The 16,997-nt window shown below is 40.6% G+C and overlaps 1 protein-coding gene across 2 annotated transcripts in view; it reads right to left on the minus strand.

Moving 5' to 3' along the window:
* Positions 1-1,363: 1,363 nt before the first annotated feature.
* Positions 1,364-16,997, minus strand: part of CACNA2D3 (calcium voltage-gated channel auxiliary subunit alpha2delta 3) — a 717,368-nt gene continuing 701,734 nt past the window's right edge. For both annotated transcript variants that reach the window (XM_089522601.1, XM_089522591.1), the window contains 3 exons: positions 6,036-6,151; positions 4,688-4,767; positions 1,364-1,738 (listed from right to left, as the gene is read on the minus strand). In XM_089522601.1, coding sequence (XP_089378727.1) covers positions 1,646-1,738; positions 4,688-4,767; positions 6,036-6,151 — 289 coding nt within the window. In that variant the 3' untranslated portion in view covers positions 1,364-1,645. The remainder of the gene's footprint in view (positions 1,739-4,687; positions 4,768-6,035; positions 6,152-16,997) is intronic.

Raw genomic sequence — 16,997 nt, forward strand, 5'->3', positions numbered from 1 at the left:
CCTGACAGATGGCCATCCAGCCTTTCTTTAAAAACCTCCAAAAAAGGCGACTACACTATACCCAGAGGCAGCATATTCCATTGCATTGGGATGATGCAAGCAACCTTTGGATGCAGCCATACATGAGGAGAGTGACCACAGATGCCTTTAAATAGTTTTTTCCTTAGTGAATGTAAACTTGTGCTAACATTTCCCTTCTTGAGGTCTCTTCATTCAATGCACTGTTTCCATTCTGCACCATCCCTGTCCACTCCTGTTTAGTAACAGGCAGAAGTGTGACTGAACATGTGTGCGCTTCTATGAACAAACACAACCAGATCCATTGCAAGGATGAGTACTCTTAACTTTGGGGCCGGGGCTATGTTAGTCTGTTGCTGTAAAACCAAGAAAGAGTCTTTTGGCACCTTAAAAACCAGGGTCCATTTGGGATCCATATTTTTCTGAACTGCACCCCATTTCATCAGATGAACTTCCTGTGATGTAGAGGTGTACTTCATTGCTAAATTTGTCCTGGTATAGACTGGTGGTATGCGCTGGCCTGGGGCTGAAATTAGGGCTCAGGAGAGCAGAGTGTCCGCACGCTCCCAAGCCCTACTGCACTGTCAGGGCACCATATTGGTGTGCGCGCATTCAGGTGGTGTGCATGCCAATGATGTGCCTCATGTGCCATGTCCAAATGGTGCAGCACACAAGGGACATCATCACGCTGCTTCAGGGTGCTAATGGCATCATTGCCATGCCATTTGGTTGGCGCAGCCACAATCCAGGAGAGAAAGGGGTGGCCTCTGTCCACCCCTTCCCCCCATCTGTACAGGCCCTTAGTTCTCAAAGGAAGCAGTGAGTAATTCCTGCAATATTCTTCCTGATCTGAGAATGTCTTTGAAAATAGCACATTTTAAAAGGCTATTTGTAGCCTGGTACTTATTCTGTGCAAAACTGACACAGGTTTTATTTTTTTGCTCAGAAAACAGCATTTTCTGAGAAGGAAACATTTTCTGTGTAGAAAATAATTTTATTGTCCATGCAGAAAATGTGGTTTTCTGTGCAGAAAATGCTGTAGTTCAGCACTCATTCTGTGTCAAATTTACACATGGGCAGCTCTAATAATCTTGCTAATGAATTCAGCATCCTGAACAGAAAATGCTGTTTCAGAGAAAATGTTCTGAAGGGGGGGCGGGGGGTGGAGAGATCACTTGCAATTTGTGCAAAATAAGACCCAAACTGTGAAGATTCTAAACATGTTTTTCCTTGTCATGATTCTTCAACACATAAGTATTGGAACAGAATAAAGTAAATCAACCACTGGAAAATGTGATTTTAATATACTTTATTTAAAAAGTACACAGTTTTAAACTGTCTTCCATGGGACAAAGCAGAAAGTAACGACCATCTGTTTCTATCTACTGAAGTCCAGTTCTTGATGAATTGTGACTATTGTATGGCAAATCCATATTTGCATGATGCGCAAAAAGAAAATAAAAACTCTTTTTTTGTACATAATTTGGAAAGTTTATATCATTCCCACTGTTTAAAATCATGAAATGCTGATGTTTTGACTATATTTCATGTCTTCTAGTTGCACCATTTCTCAGTTCACAGTTTTTCCATGTATTTTGCATGCCAAGTGATTGTTCATCAGTCAGTGTCACCTTGAGAAAATGGCCAGAAACAGAGGAAGCACAAGAAGAATAGGCTTAGCACTCAGGCCTAAAACTCCACCACATTCTCTGGCATTCTCCTAAAAATTGAGGAGGAAAGAAGAAGAAAATTGAAAGCAGTATTTCAGTAAATCAAGTTACTATTTATCTTAACAGAGAGAGTGTGCAAGAGATTATAGTCACTATTTAACAATGAGAGCCAGCAAGATACAAGTCAGTGTGGTGTAGTGGTTTGCACATTGATATTATGACTGTGGAGGGTTCAAATCCCTGCTCGAGTATAAAACCTACTGGGTGACTTTGGGCATGTCACCCTCTCAGCCTCAGAGGATGGCAATGGCAAATCTCTTCTGAAGAAATGTGCCAAGAAAATTGGAGAAGGGGAACCAGATCAACTCTAATCCTTCTTGCTTGTCATGATAGGGTCACCTTTAGGTTGCCAGAAGTCAGAAACACCTTGAAGGCACACATCAACAACAACATTATTAACATGCAGTTCTGGGACTGCCATAATGAAAACTGTTTGTATCTCTGGGTGCCTTTTCCCACTAGTCCCTCCTTCTGAAGGGTAGAGTGTGAATAGTCGAGAGAGGACCTTCTCTTGTGGTTTCCCTCCCTGGTGGAATGTTTTCCCAAGTAGGATTTCCTAGGCACCAATATTGCTTTCTTTTCTTCCCAGGTCCTGATTTCTTTTTTGGTTGTTGCTGTTTTCTCATGTCTTTCTGGGTTATTTTAACCCCCATCACATATTGGTAGTTTTGACTTCCTCTCATGGTTTAGTTGTGGGTTTTTATAATTTTTTAACATGCACTTGGGGTCTGAAAACCTGCCAGTTTGACTACTTATGCCAGACAGAAAAATCTGGGGGGGGGGGTACCAAGCACCTGTTGATCTAGGTAGTCTGAGTTCAGCCTAAAGAATCACAAGTTGTGCAGGCCTGTTATAGTATCATAGAATCATAGAATCATAGAGTTGGAAGAGACCGCACAGGCCATACAGTCCAACCCCCTGCCATGCAGGAAATCCAATCAAAGCATCCCCAATAGATGGACATCTAGCCTCTGCTTAAAGACCTCCAAGGAAGGAGACTCCACTACACTCCGAGGGAGTGTGTTCCACTGTCAAACAGCCCTTACTGTCAGGAAGTTCCTCCTAATGTTGAGTTCTTTTCCTGTAGCTTGCATCCATTGTTCCGGGTCCTGTTCTCTGGAGCAGCAGAAAACATGCTTGCTCCCTCCTCAATATGATATCCTTTCAAATATTTAAACAGGGCTATCATATCACCTCTTAAACTTCTCTTCTCTAAGTTAAAGATTCCCAGCTTCTTGAGTCGTTCCTCATAGGGCAAGGTTTCCAGACCTTTCACCATTTTTGTCGCCCTCCTTTGGACACGTTCCAGTTTCTCAATGTCCTTTTTGAATTCTGGTGCCCAGAACTGAACACAATATTCCAGGTGGTGCCTGACCAGAGCAGAATACAGTGGCACTATTACTTCTCTTGATCTAGACACTATACTTCTATTCATGCAGCCTAAAATTGCATTGGCTTTTTTAGCTGCCGCATCGCACTGTTGACTCATGTTCAACTTGTGGTCTACTTGGACTCCCAGATCCCATTCACATGTAGTTTCGTTCAGCCAGGTGTCCCCCATCTTATATCTGTGCATTTCATTTTTCTGCCCTAAGTGCAGTACCTTACATTTCTCTGTGTTGAATTTCATTTTGTTAGCTTTGGCCCAGCTTTCTAGTCTATTCAGATCATTTTGAATGTTGATCCTATCCTCTGGAGTATTCGCTATTCCTCCTAATTTGGTGTCATCTGCAAATTTGATAAGTATGCTCCCAATTCTGTCATCCAGGTCATTGATAAAGATGTTGAATAACACTGGGCCCAGGACAGAGCCCTGTGGGACCCCACTGGTCACTTCTCTCCAGGCTGAAAAAGAGCCATTGTTGAGCAACCTTTGGGTTCGGCTGGTCAACCAATTACAAATCCATGTAACACTTACTTTGTCTAGCCCACATTTTACAAGCTTGTTTGCAAGAATGTCATGGAAAACCTTGTCAAAGTAGCTAGAGTACAGTCATGATTTGACCTGGATCAAAGGGCACTACACTGATACTGCATTGCAGCATTGGTACCAATTGTACCACCATAGGGTGGGCATTCTACAATTGGGGTGCCACAACTGAAAAGGCTCTTCTCCTTGTTGACACAATGGCCAAAATAAAGTTAGGGACATCCACACATGTAAATGTCTCTTCACATGGGAAAGTGCTCATTTGGATGCTGCCGAGGTTTGTATTCCCTTCCTGTCTGTACAGCACCCAAAGCCTCCCTCCTAATCTACTGTAAAGGCCTGGAACTACCTCACATGACCATTCCATGATTCAAAGAAAGCAGGCACAGTTGGAGAAGCATCTGGCAACCCTTCTCCCCTAGCCAGAGGTTTCAATCTAAGTGTTGAAACCCTCAGATGACGCCCCATAGATTTCAGTGCTGATGGCATCACTGACTATTTGGAGAGGGGGAATCAGATCAACTCTAATTCTTCTTGCTTGCCATGAAACATGGAATGGCTGCTCAAAGTGCCTTTAGCAATTTACAATGGATCACTGGTGTATGGTATATGGCTCAGCATAGCATAGATCTACTAGTGACTGAGCAAAACACACACACACATATACACAGAGAACACTATCACCCATGTGCTACACACTTGTGCAAAAGGATGGTTGGCAACATGGTCAATGGATTAAAAAAAAAAACTGGCAAACAGAAGAGTGCTTATCAGGAGAGATGGACAATTCAGTCCTGGACCTAACGAGCTTGAAACAGCAATGAAACACCCAAGCAGAAATATCAGAGGGGAAGAAGGAGATGTGGCAAGGGACTGAAGGGAGAAAATGCACAGCTTGGAAAGTTACCTTTTTAGGACTACAACCTGATAATACCCCATGCAGGCTGGGAGAAACAGGCCCTGGACAAATGTAGTTGCTTTTGTTCTAGGTCACTTTTTCTCTACCTACCTCAGGATGGAATCCATGGCAAGACTCTGGACGTCTTCTAATCTTGTGAGATTTTAAGCGTTCACATTTGAGGGATTCATTATGTTCACAGAAGTTAAGGATGTCTCTTAAAATCAGGATGTTGGCACATTCAAAGCAACCTCCTAAAGTTACCTAGCATTACCTGCCCATAGTACCACCTTCCTGTAAGACCCACCTGTCCTCCAAGTTTGATGCACTGTCATTTGGTAGATGTGCTCAGCACTAAATTTGATGTTAATGAAGTTAGAGTTGAGTGAAACAAAGAGTTAGACCATCCTGTGCAAATTAACCAATGGAAAACTGCTCTAGCTTCAAATCTAAAACTTCTTTAGACTATGTTTGGTCCCCACACCAATAAGATGTTTTCAGGTGTATTGGACACCATGACACTCTTATAGAAAGAATCTGTTTATTTTAATTAAATTTTGGAGATGTAATGCAGATAATGCTTCTTTATGGTGTGGGTATGTCTAATAAACACTCATTTTTGGTTGAGTGTATTACAATGTATCAATTTTGTATCAGAATTTTTTTTTAGCATTTCTGGAAGCATATGTTAAACACTGCTGGATCCTACATGATTTAATCTTCAAGATGTATATATTCCAAAGTTGGAAAGATAAACATCCAGCATCAAGAGTCAGAAATCTTATTTCACTAGTTGTGGATGAACACATATTGTATTGGTGTCAGTTTCAGGAAAATGTACTGTTAGAAATATGATCACCTTATATTAATGTACATCTGTAGGCCTTTCACTGTCTACATATTCCTCTTCCTCTCTTTTTTTTTTCTTTTTTTTTCCTTTTTATAGTTTTTTTTTTTGTATTTGTATTTTAAAAATCCGATTTTTATATATATATATAAAAGGATAGATGTGCTCCATGCAGACACTAATAAATTAAGCAAATTACATAGCACAGGGATATTAGATACTGCATTATTTCCAGTATGGAATCTCTAGTAAAGTGTCATAATATTCTCCTGCAAAGTAAAGGTAAAATAAATCCCACAGATAAATTGCATCTGCCAAATTTGGATAGTTTTTATATACTCCCAATTTAGTTAATATATTGAATTTACAATGAACATTCAAATCTTATAATTCAGTACAATATATTTTTCAAATTGACAATTTTCAAACTATGTAGTTGGAGCTGAACTTAGCTAAAACTGACTAACTTAAGTCTTATTGATTTCAATGGGCTTGCTCTAAGTGTGGCTAAGTCTGAAGGAGTTCTCTTGTTTCAACATTATTCCATTCACTAAAGAGTACTGCAGCTTTTGTATTGCTTGTTTCAGTCCCAGCCATTGTCAAAGTAAAGGATATACCTTATTTCTATTGGTTCCATGGTAATTGGGGAAATTGATTCACAATCACACTCATTACTTACTACCACCATGAAGAGATTGCTGTTTTGAATTTGCTGGATGACAAAGGACCTATGGGCACAAACAAAACAATGAGCTGAAATATCAATTCTACTGCAGAAACCATGCAAGATGAAAATATATACTTAAAAGCCTGAAGTTAAATGTTTGTTGGTGAGTTCTCTACACATTATTAAATTGATGGTTGCTGGTTCCCCTCATGGTTATGCAGTAATTAGCTGTACACCCAGTACATATTTTTCCCCACACATAGATCTTGTTTATTCCACCCAAAAGAGATTGTATGTAGCTATTGACTAGTGCAGCCACATGAAAAAGAAGACAAGTCTTACTATGTTTTATATAGCTTTGGAAAGAATGATTTTTAGTGGTTGAAACTTACATGACAAGCTGTATCTGTTGAAATTTTAGCTTCAACATAACTATGCAGGAACATTATCCTTGTTTTCATGTGGTCACCCTACTACTGGATGAAACATTTTGTCATATAGATCCAAGGTGGTATGGTGTTTCAAGTGTTGGACTATGGCACACAAATCACCACTCAGTCATGGAAACTCATTGTGTGGCCTTGGACAAGTCACACATTCTCAATCTTAGTGGAAGACAATGATAAACCTTTTTTTGAAATAAAACTATGAGAGGGTCATAGGTCAAAGTGACTGGAAGGCAAATAACAAATAAAAGATATTATTCTGCAAATGTACACATTGCAAATTCATTAAATCAAGTCTAGTCGCAGTTACCAATAGGATCAAGGCCCTGGACTCTAAGGTACCACACAATTTTGGCTAGAGCTTGGAAAAGCTGGCTTTAGGATCTGTGGTCTAAAAAGTAATTTGCCCAAGGTCTTTTGTGCATTGAATCATAGTCTTTCTTTTAAAGATTAACCTAGAAGACAAGCATATTTAAGTAGGAGATATATTTTAGTCTATGGCCTAATCTGGACTGCAGAAATAATATAGTTAGAATTACAGAATCATAGAATCTTAGAGTTGGAAGAGACCACAAGGGCTACCCAGTCCAACCCCTGCCATGCAGGAACTCACAATCAAAGCATCCCTGATAGATGGCCATCCAGCCTTTGCTTAAAGACCTCCAAGGAAGGAGACTCCACCACTCTCTGAGGAAGTGTGTTCTACTGTCAAACAGTCCTTACAGGCAGGAAGTTCCTCCTAATGTTGAGGTGGAATCTCTTTTCCTGTAGCTTGCATCCATTGTTTCGGGTCCTAGTCCCTGGAGCAGCAGAAAACAAGCTTCCTCCCTCCTCAGTATGACATCTCTTCAAATATTTAAACAGGGCTACCATATCACCTCTTAACCTTCTCTTCACAGGCTAAACATTCCCAGCCCCCTAAATTGTTCCTCATACGACATGGTTTCTAGACCCTTCATCATGGAGCCCTGGTGGCGCAGTGGTTAAATGCCTGTACTGCAGCCATTCACTCGAAACCACAAGGTTGCGAGTTCAAGACCAGCAAAAGGGCCCAAGCTTGACTCAGGCTTGCATCCTCCCGAGGTCGCTAAAATGAGTACCCAGATTGTTGGGGGAAAATTAGCTTACTTGCTAATTAGCTTACTTGCTGTTCACCGCTATGATCTTTGGAATAGCGGTATATAAATAAAACAAATTATTAATTATTATTATTTTAGTCGCCATCCTTTGGATATGTTCCAGTTCCTCCACATCCTTCTTGAATTGTGGTGCCCAGAACTGGACACGGTATTCCAGGTGGGGCCTGACCAAAGCAGAATAGAGTGGCTGATAGCATTTTAACTGTCATGGCACCATGCTATGGAATCCTGGGATCTGAAGTTGGCAGTAGCACCAGAGCTGTCTGACAGAGTTGGCTAAATATTACATAAAACTACAAATTCCAGAATTTCATAGCACTGGGCCATGACAGTTAAAGCACTATCAAACTGCATTTTTTCTGCAGTGCAGATTAAAACTATGTAGTATCTTAATGTAATTAGCAAATACACTATAAACAAAAAAAGTATAATACATTATAAAGTTATTCCAAGCTATTTGAATAATGATACGTATACTTCTCATTAATTGAGAAACTGCATCTTCTATAAAAGATTATTCTTTAAGGGCTACCCTTGTCCTGATAGAGATAAGGATTTTATTGTAGATGCTATAGTTCTTTTTCTTGGTGTGTGCTTTTAAACTGACTCATTTTATAGTGATCCTATGGGCCCATACAGACAGGACAAAAATAAAGCTGCTTCAGGTCACTTTGGAGGTATGCTATTTAAATAACCCACATATCTTAAGAGGCCAAAAGCTGGACCAAAACTGCACTCCAGTCCTCAGGACTTGACCGTGGCTTTGGCGTGGATTCTGACCTCTTAGGACACATGCATCATTTAAACAGAGCACCTCCAAAGTGACCTGAAGCAGTTTTATTTTGGCCTGTCTGTACAGGCTCCTATCATATGCTTTTCTTGGCAAAATTATTCTGAAGAAGTTTGCCATTGTCTTCCTCTAAAACTGAGATCACCCAATGGGTTTTCATAGCTAAGCAGTGATTTGAACCCTGGTATCCCTGAGTCCAGGCCAACACTCAGATCACTATACCATGCTGGTTCTCTTTTAGAGAGCTGCATCCCAGACTTCTTTCATCCCCCTTCTGTGATCCTGTGGTCTACTTCCGTGCTAATCTTTACATCAATTCAGTATAACATGCTGTGACATGTAAAGCCATTGAATCCAGAATAGATGTTTTCAGTTTGGTGGTCTGGCAGAGAAGGATGAAGTTAAATGAGGACTTGACCATGTGTAGATGTGGACAAAGGCATATTTCCACTCAGACGTCTCTACTTAAAATACATATTGTCTTACTAAGAAAATGTTCTAGTTTGTCCAAAAATCACAGAAACTTGAAGGAAGGGGAGGACAAGGAAAGGAGGTAGGAATTTGTGAACCAACTCTGGGAAAGAAACGACTGGGTAGTCTGCAATTAAAATATCAACAACAGGAAGATTAAATGCTTCTTGGTATTCTTTAAACGTACTGACCATCCATTAAAATTACACTTACTGGGATCTGTAACATGTTAGCTTTATGATGATAAACACAATGTGTATTTACAGTATAACACACAAGGTCTGAACTTTTGAAAGAAACCTACTAACAGCTGGACCATGTAGCAAAACTGACATCACCGTAATGGAGCATCCACAGCTTGCAGATTTGTGTGTGAGAGAAAAGGGGCCAATAAAAGGAAAGGAGAAAAATTCTTTAAAGAAAATAACAGCTATGTTTTAGAGTTGGAAAAGACCACTAGGGCCATCCAGTCCAACCCCCTGCTATGCAGGAACTCAAAGCACCCCCTACAAATGTCCATCCAGTCTCTGCTTAAAGATCTCCAAAGAAGGAGACTCCACCACTCTCTGAGGAAGTGTGTTCCACTGTCAAACAGCTCTTACTGTCAGGAATTTCCTCCTAATGTTAAGGTGGAATCCCTTTTCCTGTAGCTTGCATCCATTATTCCATGTTTTAGTCTCTGGAGCAGCAGAAAACAAGCTTGCTCCATTCACAATGTGATACCCCTTCAAATACTTAAACAGAGCTATCATATCACCTCTTAATCTCCTCTTTTCCAGGCTAAACATACGCAGCTCCCAAAGTCTTTCCTCTTAAGGCATAGTTTCCAGGCCCTTCACCATTTTGGTGGTCCTCCTTTGGACATGCTCGAATTTATCAACATCCTTTTTGAATTGTGCTGCTCAGAATTGGACACAGTATTCCAGGTGATGACTGACCAAGGCAGAATAGAGTGGTGTCAACTCCCAGAAGGAATACAATGCAATTCCAGTTTATCCATTTCAGAAACTGAAACAACCTTGTTCATACACTCTGTGGGACATTTTATAGTGGTTGTACATGTAACATTAACTCCCAGGAACCCCAAAAGGAGATACTCTATTGTGTTGACACAATTACTGTCTACCTGAATTGCTCACAGATTTTGAAGAGGGCAGTTGGAAGTGAGGGAGGGGAAGAGAGAATACAGGTGGGGATTAGTCATTGAGGATCGACTCCATGCTTCTGCTATGTAGACAGCCCCATATTTGGATATACTTTCAGAGTAATTGGAAAAAGTGAGGGGGGGGGGAGGAATGCATCAGAACAGACACTGATAGATTGGCATATTGATTCATGTAACCCATGTATAATAATGGCTTATACCAGGGTTGGGAATCATGGGGTCCCTTAGATTCTTTTGGACGCCAACTCCTAGCATTCCTTACTATTGGCTATACTGACTAGGACTACTGGGATTTAAAGTCTGACATGTGGGAAGCTCCATGATTCACATGGCACTTATACTACAATACATTCTCTAGAGCAGGGGTCGGTAACCTCTGGCCCGTGGGCCAGATGTGGCCTGTGGAGGCCTCCCCTGCACACTCCTGCCACTGCCGCCGATTGCAGCTTTTCGCCGCTCCAGGTGCCGCCATTTTGTTTCTCAAAATGGCAACAAAGTCTCGCGCGACCTTTCCTGTGGTCGCACAAGACTTCGCCGTCATTTTGAGAAACAAAATGGCGGCGGCCTAGAGGCGAAGTCTCACGTGACCACAGGAAAGGTTGCGCGAGACTTCGCCGCCATTGGCGGCGGCCTCTAGGAGGCCCGTTGCGGTGGCTGGGGCCCTGCTACAGGGCTGTGACGGCAGCAGCAGGCCTCTGGGAGGCCCATTGCGGTGGCTGGGGCCCTGCAACAGGGCTCCAACGGCAGCAGTAGGCCTCTGGGAGGCCCGTTGCGGTGGCCGGGGCCCTCCAACAGGGCTCCGGCGGCAGCACGAGGCCCGTTGCCATCGCTGGGGCCCTCCAAAAGGGCTCCAGCGGTGGCAGCAGGCCTCTAGGAGGCCCATTGCCATCGCTGGGGCCCTCTAACAGGGCTCCAGCAGCAGCAGTAGGCCTCTAGGACTTTTTTGCCGGCCTCTGACGGGGCCTGGGGCCCCGTTAGGGTCCAGCAAAGAGGACGAGGCCTCCAGCGCTGGTGGCCCCCGCTGGCTTTTTTGCCGGAGGAGGCCTCCAGCACTGGCGACCCCCACTGGCTTTTTTGCCACTCTCTGACAGGGCCTGGGGCCCCGTCAGGGGCCGGCAAAGAGGAGGAGGCCTGGCCCCTGGAGGGTGGAAGCTCCGCCCCGGCATGCGGCTCTGTCCCCATAGGGTAGAAGCTCCACCCCTGGCACGTGGCCCCGCCCCCGGAGGGTGGAAGCTCCACCCCCCGGCTTCGGCCCCCCAGTTGTCTGAGGGACAGCAACCCGGCCCCCGGCTCAAAAAGGTTGCCTACCCCTGCTCTAGAGCATCCTCTCCCAATCTGGCACGGTTCAGAGGATGTTCTAGAATTCTATCATCTACAGCATGCCTGGTCATTGGACATATTGGTAGGGAATGATAAGCATACTTCAACATATCTGGAGGGTATCATGTTAGGGAAGGCTAATGTAGAATGTCACTTGCTATGGTGGAATGAACAGGTAGTATAAAGCAGAAGAATGAACTGAAACTAGTTTTTGAAATACACTTTTAAGCAACTTTCTGCTAAAAGTACAATTTATAGCTTGGAAACATGTTCCATCATTTCCAATTAATTTTAATCCCAGTTATGTATCACAGGACTTTAGCCAATAAGAAAAAGGAGTTTTAAGAGAGTTCAAAAATATCTGAATATGGAATTAGGGTGTCTTGGCAGATTAGTAGTAGTAAAAGTATAGGGCACTTTAACAGGTATTTCCCCATGCAGATGCCCACAAACAATATATTAATGGGAAGAATGAATGGATCATTCAATATCTACTTGTCAGTTTTGTGTATGTTAATTTATCAGTCCTATTTCTGCATAAAGCTATGCTTACTCAAAGAAACACATACACCATACAAAATTTACATTACTCTCTTTCTCCCCCCCCCCATCACAAAGTATATATATTTTATACAGTTTTTACTGTGATGCATTTTAGTCTATAATATACATTTTTATATACATTTTGGTAAATTTCTCAAGTCAACAAAGATATTGGGACATTTGGAAAAATAAAGATAGAAAAGGGTGACTGTGATCTGTTTCATGTATTAATCTGAAAAGTGGGAGTCAAGTTGGTTGGATTAATAATGTATTAATGATAAGAAAGCATTCCCTATAAACTTGTATGTGAAATTCTCCTACCTCTATCTCATCAATAATTTACTCAGATAACACATTTTTTCACTGAATGATTACTTTGTTCCCTAAAGTAGACTATCAGTACTGTTGACAGTACTCCTTCCAAATTATGATGAAATAGTTATCCTGGAATAAGCAAGAATAAAGAGGAAACATCAAAAGACAAATGTATAGTTCTTTGAACTCAACCGCTAGACTATTCTGGTTGATTCATTTTCTCAGATACATACTTTGATTAACAAATCACACAAAACCTTACCTCCACCTCCTTCACATAATGCTTTTCATTTTCCCTCCTGAAGCTAGTTTTCAAGTTGCAAATATTACACACCTGGTTATCCACTGAGTGTCCTTGCCTCCAGTTTATCAAACACCACTGACCAAAATGAATCTGCTTTCCATAACTGGATAGGAGATCATTAGCATCAACACTCTTCACCTTCTCTCAGGGCTAACCCACACTATGATGAGAGAGCTTTCCCCATGTAAAAAAAGGCCACACACAGCTTACGTGCTGTCTGTGAATAATAAAAGGGTGCAGGAAGTGTAGATAAAACCTTTTGGGATTTTGTCAAGATGTACTTATCACCAGGTTTCCCTGTATGTACAATCTCACATAGTACTGGCTGTGTTTCTTTAGCCTAATCTGGAGCTGTATGGTACATTTGTGCATAAACTGAAAGGTAGTTCTACACTGGGACATAAGCAACAAGGATTAGTTTGTCACTGACAGAGGGGTATGAAAGGTGTGGCTAGAGCAACCCTTATCTTGTAATCCCCAATGTGCAGTTCATCAGAGAAATTTATACTCTCTTCCTGCTTAGTAGAACAGCAGAACATTGTTCTGATGAGTATATGGCACAGTACAGATAGCCGAAAAACGTCGGTCTACTGGCGCCTGTTTTTTCTCTGGAGGAAAGCTGCAGCCGCCAAAACCGCATGGCTTCCTTCCAGTGGAAAAAGAAGCTGCAAAAAGCACCATGCGGCAACATGTGGATGCCGCGTGGTGCTTATGTAACCATGGCAGCACCTCTGTACACAGCGTGCTGCCATTATTACACCGCCATTATGTTCTAAGGTTAGGGACCGTGCAGTTGCTGTGCAGTCCCTAACCCTAGAATTGGTCCTGGTACACCACTTATTGGCAGTACGTATCAGGCCAATGTTATTCAGAAATATGCCATTCAATAGTCTGCTTTCAAACACATACCACGCCTGGGACTGACTACTGGGGGACTGATTAGCAAATGGTCTGATTTCTGTTCCATTAGCGGTAAAACCAAGCAAGCTCTGAAACTCATTTTTGCTAGGTGAAGCAAAAGTCAAAATGAGTTTCTACTATTGATCTTGAACATTCTGAACTCAGCAATGACATTTACACCCACCCAAACCAGACCCTTAAAAATCAGCTGGCATCTTGTTAGCATATTATGATAGTTTAAGTTCAACTCCTTTCTACGAGCCAGTGGTATTTGAATTTACTGACCCTCTTATGGCAACTAGAAGTATTTCTTTCTTGTAATTCAGCTTGTACTTTGGTCAAGTGCACCCTTATCTCCTGCAACCACAAGTCCAAGGATTTTGCAGGATATTGTCATGATTCATGTGGCATCGTAGTGCTATAATTGTATAGTGTGAAAGGTCCCCATACAATAATAGTTTTAAATCTGCAAGTGCCCATCTTCTGGTGAGCTAAAGAAGAGGCCAGGAATAGGGAGAATAGGCCTGGAGATATTCTGACAGAATGGTTCCTCTCTATGTCCTGCCTGTATTGTGTTTTTCCCAAAGTGAGGTTGGAGCAATCTGTAGGTGTCTGCATGCAGAAAACCCCTATATTAAGACAGGAGACAATGGCAAAGTTTCTCAAAGTCAAAACTTTTTAAAAAAAAATAGCTGTTGTAACAGTGTGAACTAAATTTCACTGGCTTGTGAAAAGGGAACAGAAAAATGTGTTCATATCCTCAGCCAATAATTCTTTAGCAAGTTTTATGTTTGCTACTTGCTATTTGGCTTTCATTGTGAATTTTCCCTAATTTATCCATCAAGCAGTCCCTTAAGGCAGGAAATGTTTACTCCTTTTTTTCAGATTTGAATTGCAGAGAAGAGAAGAATGGGTTTACACAAGCATCCACATTAGCTGAGAATGACCCATCACGTCAGTCCCAGTATTCTCATGATGGATTTTACAGGGCCACTATAAAAACAACAAATATGTTTACAACTTTTGCCCAGCTTCTAGAAATGTAGGTGAAAAATGAAATTCCCAATTTCTGTGCCTGCAAGGAAAATAACAACAGAATGATTAAAAAAAAGGTGTTTTGTCTTGAAAAAAATTCTTTCCCCTCAGAGTTTTAGGACGAATGTGCTCTGAAGCACCTCCTGGGTTTAGATGAAAATATATGTCATTATCAATATAGGAGTCAAATCTTGGTGAAAGATTTAGCATTCTTTTCCTGAACTTTGCAACTGGTCTAAAATCAAAAGAATGTCTGATGCTGAATATTTATGGTCACTGTCTCATGTTTAAATAAGAAAGCTCTTTTGAAGTAAAGCTAAATAAATCAAAAATCCAAGTCTCTCTCTTTTACAACAATTTCATAGACAGAGTCCTCATCGGTGACTATTTGTGGTAAGGCAATACCAGAATGGATAGCAGCAGCACAGACATAACTGTGCACCTCACAGACATAAATTTACACACATAAAGGATAATTAACTGCTGTGGCCTTTGTCTTTTAAAGTCAGATTTTATTATTTTTCTTAGTGGATCCACTCTCAAACTTGGATCAGCATCTTTATCAGGCACAAAACATCATCTAAATAGAAACAATCAAGGCTGTTGATTGCCTTCATAAACAAAAGATGGGAAGGCTTTTCCCTTCACGATAATTAAAGATCAGATTATAGCAGCCCTTCTTCCAGTGCTGTGTTTGAAATAACCATTCATTCAAATATTTATACTCCACTTTTCAATGGGAAAAGGGACAAGACAGCTTAAAATGCCAAAATTTAAAATACAAACAGATAAAATAAAACATATAAACAGCATTGGTTGCAGAAGCATAAAATAACATCACATTCAGCACCAACTGTGGCTGGAGAAATTTCTGGTGACCCATCTCCCTCCCAGGTTGTCTCAAATCAAAATTGGAAAACTAGTGCTTTAGAGTCACATCCCTGTAGTTATTTTGTTTAATTTATCTGATTTTTCTTCTTTTTGTGTTTTCAATTGTACTCTGTTTTCTTTCTATATGTCATTTTACTGTCTTTCTGTTAAAAACATATATATAATGAAGTTAGCATTGAGGAGAGTACCTAAAGACAAACACTAGAGAGGTAATTTCAGTCAATCTCCTCACTTTATTCTGTACTTTTACTCTACAGGTGAACGGCAACATGACCACTTCATATTACAATGGAACTTTAGGTTTGGATTTGATTCTAGGACCCACTCACCCTGATACCAAAATATATGGATGCTCAAGTCCCATTAAATACAATGGCATAGTAAAATAGTGTCCCCTAAATAAAATGGCAAAATTAAAGTTTGTTTTTTGGATTTTTAGAAAATATTTTCAAAACATGAATGGTTGAACCCATGGATGCAGAGGACACAATATTTGAAATCTAAAGTGTTGTTTTTATTTTAAAGCTGGGTTAGATTGTCCTTATCTTCCTGAGCTTTGTGAATTTATATTTCAGTTAGCTGTTTCCTGTTTTTAGCCAATATAGTTTATTTATTTATTTTCAGCCTACAAAAACTGTACAGGTTACATAAATGTTCAATTTTACCTGCAGGTTAACTTTCAGGATCAGTTCATTTATGTCCTTGGTCAATAGTTGTGACAAAGTGAAAACTCTCTCATAGTAGGCATTAGATATATGAATGGAATGTGTGAAAGATTAATATATTTTTAACCTTGTAAATATTTGTAATTATTCATTGTTTTAACTTTATTTTTATTATAAGCTGCCCTGAAGTCTTCAGATAAATGGCAAGATATAAATAGTCTAATAAATAAAAAATAAAATAAAATTTTGTTAATGTGGCTGCCACTAAACCAACTGTATTACTCATCTCTGATTTATGTTCTGTTCCCTAGAGACAACCTCTTCTCGTATTTGTAATCATCATATAGACTGCCAATGTCAATCTTACTGTGGAATACTGTAGTTAAAGTCTGTAAATCTGCCCACTTCACATTATTATGAAGTCAAAGCACTGGCATTTGCCCCAAAAAATAATGTTTAGATTTCATAGATTCAATGCATTGTGGTAAAGTTATAAAGGTTTCTTCTCTGTTATCAGTTGGAGAGGTTGTCCCAAATGACTTAGGCTGCATCTGCACTGCAGATATAATGCAGCTTAACACTGCTTTAACTGTTGTGGATCAATGCTATAGAATTCTTAGATTTGTAGTTTTATAAGCTAGTCTTTTCTGTCAGTGAACTCTGGTGCCACAACAAACTACACATCCCAGGATTCCACAGCATTGAGCCATGGCAGTTAAAGCGGTGTCAACCTGAAATACGGTGTAGATGTAGCCTTTGCTGACCTTTTATAGAATTTGCCATCTTTTCAGTTTTGAATGGAGATTTTCCATGCCATCATACAATTTGGTGAAGCTGATATCATTACATTCCAATTTCTTCACAGTATCTTGCAAGACTGCCATCATATCATGAAAAAAGGCCTACAGTTAGTGAACATTTTC

Source organism: Sceloporus occidentalis, unplaced genomic scaffold (genome assembly GCF_023333645.1).
Source record: "Sceloporus occidentalis isolate IW3139 unplaced genomic scaffold, rSceOcc1.0.p SCAF_1, whole genome shotgun sequence".
NCBI classification, from domain to species: Eukaryota; Metazoa; Chordata; class Lepidosauria; order Squamata; family Phrynosomatidae; genus Sceloporus; species Sceloporus occidentalis.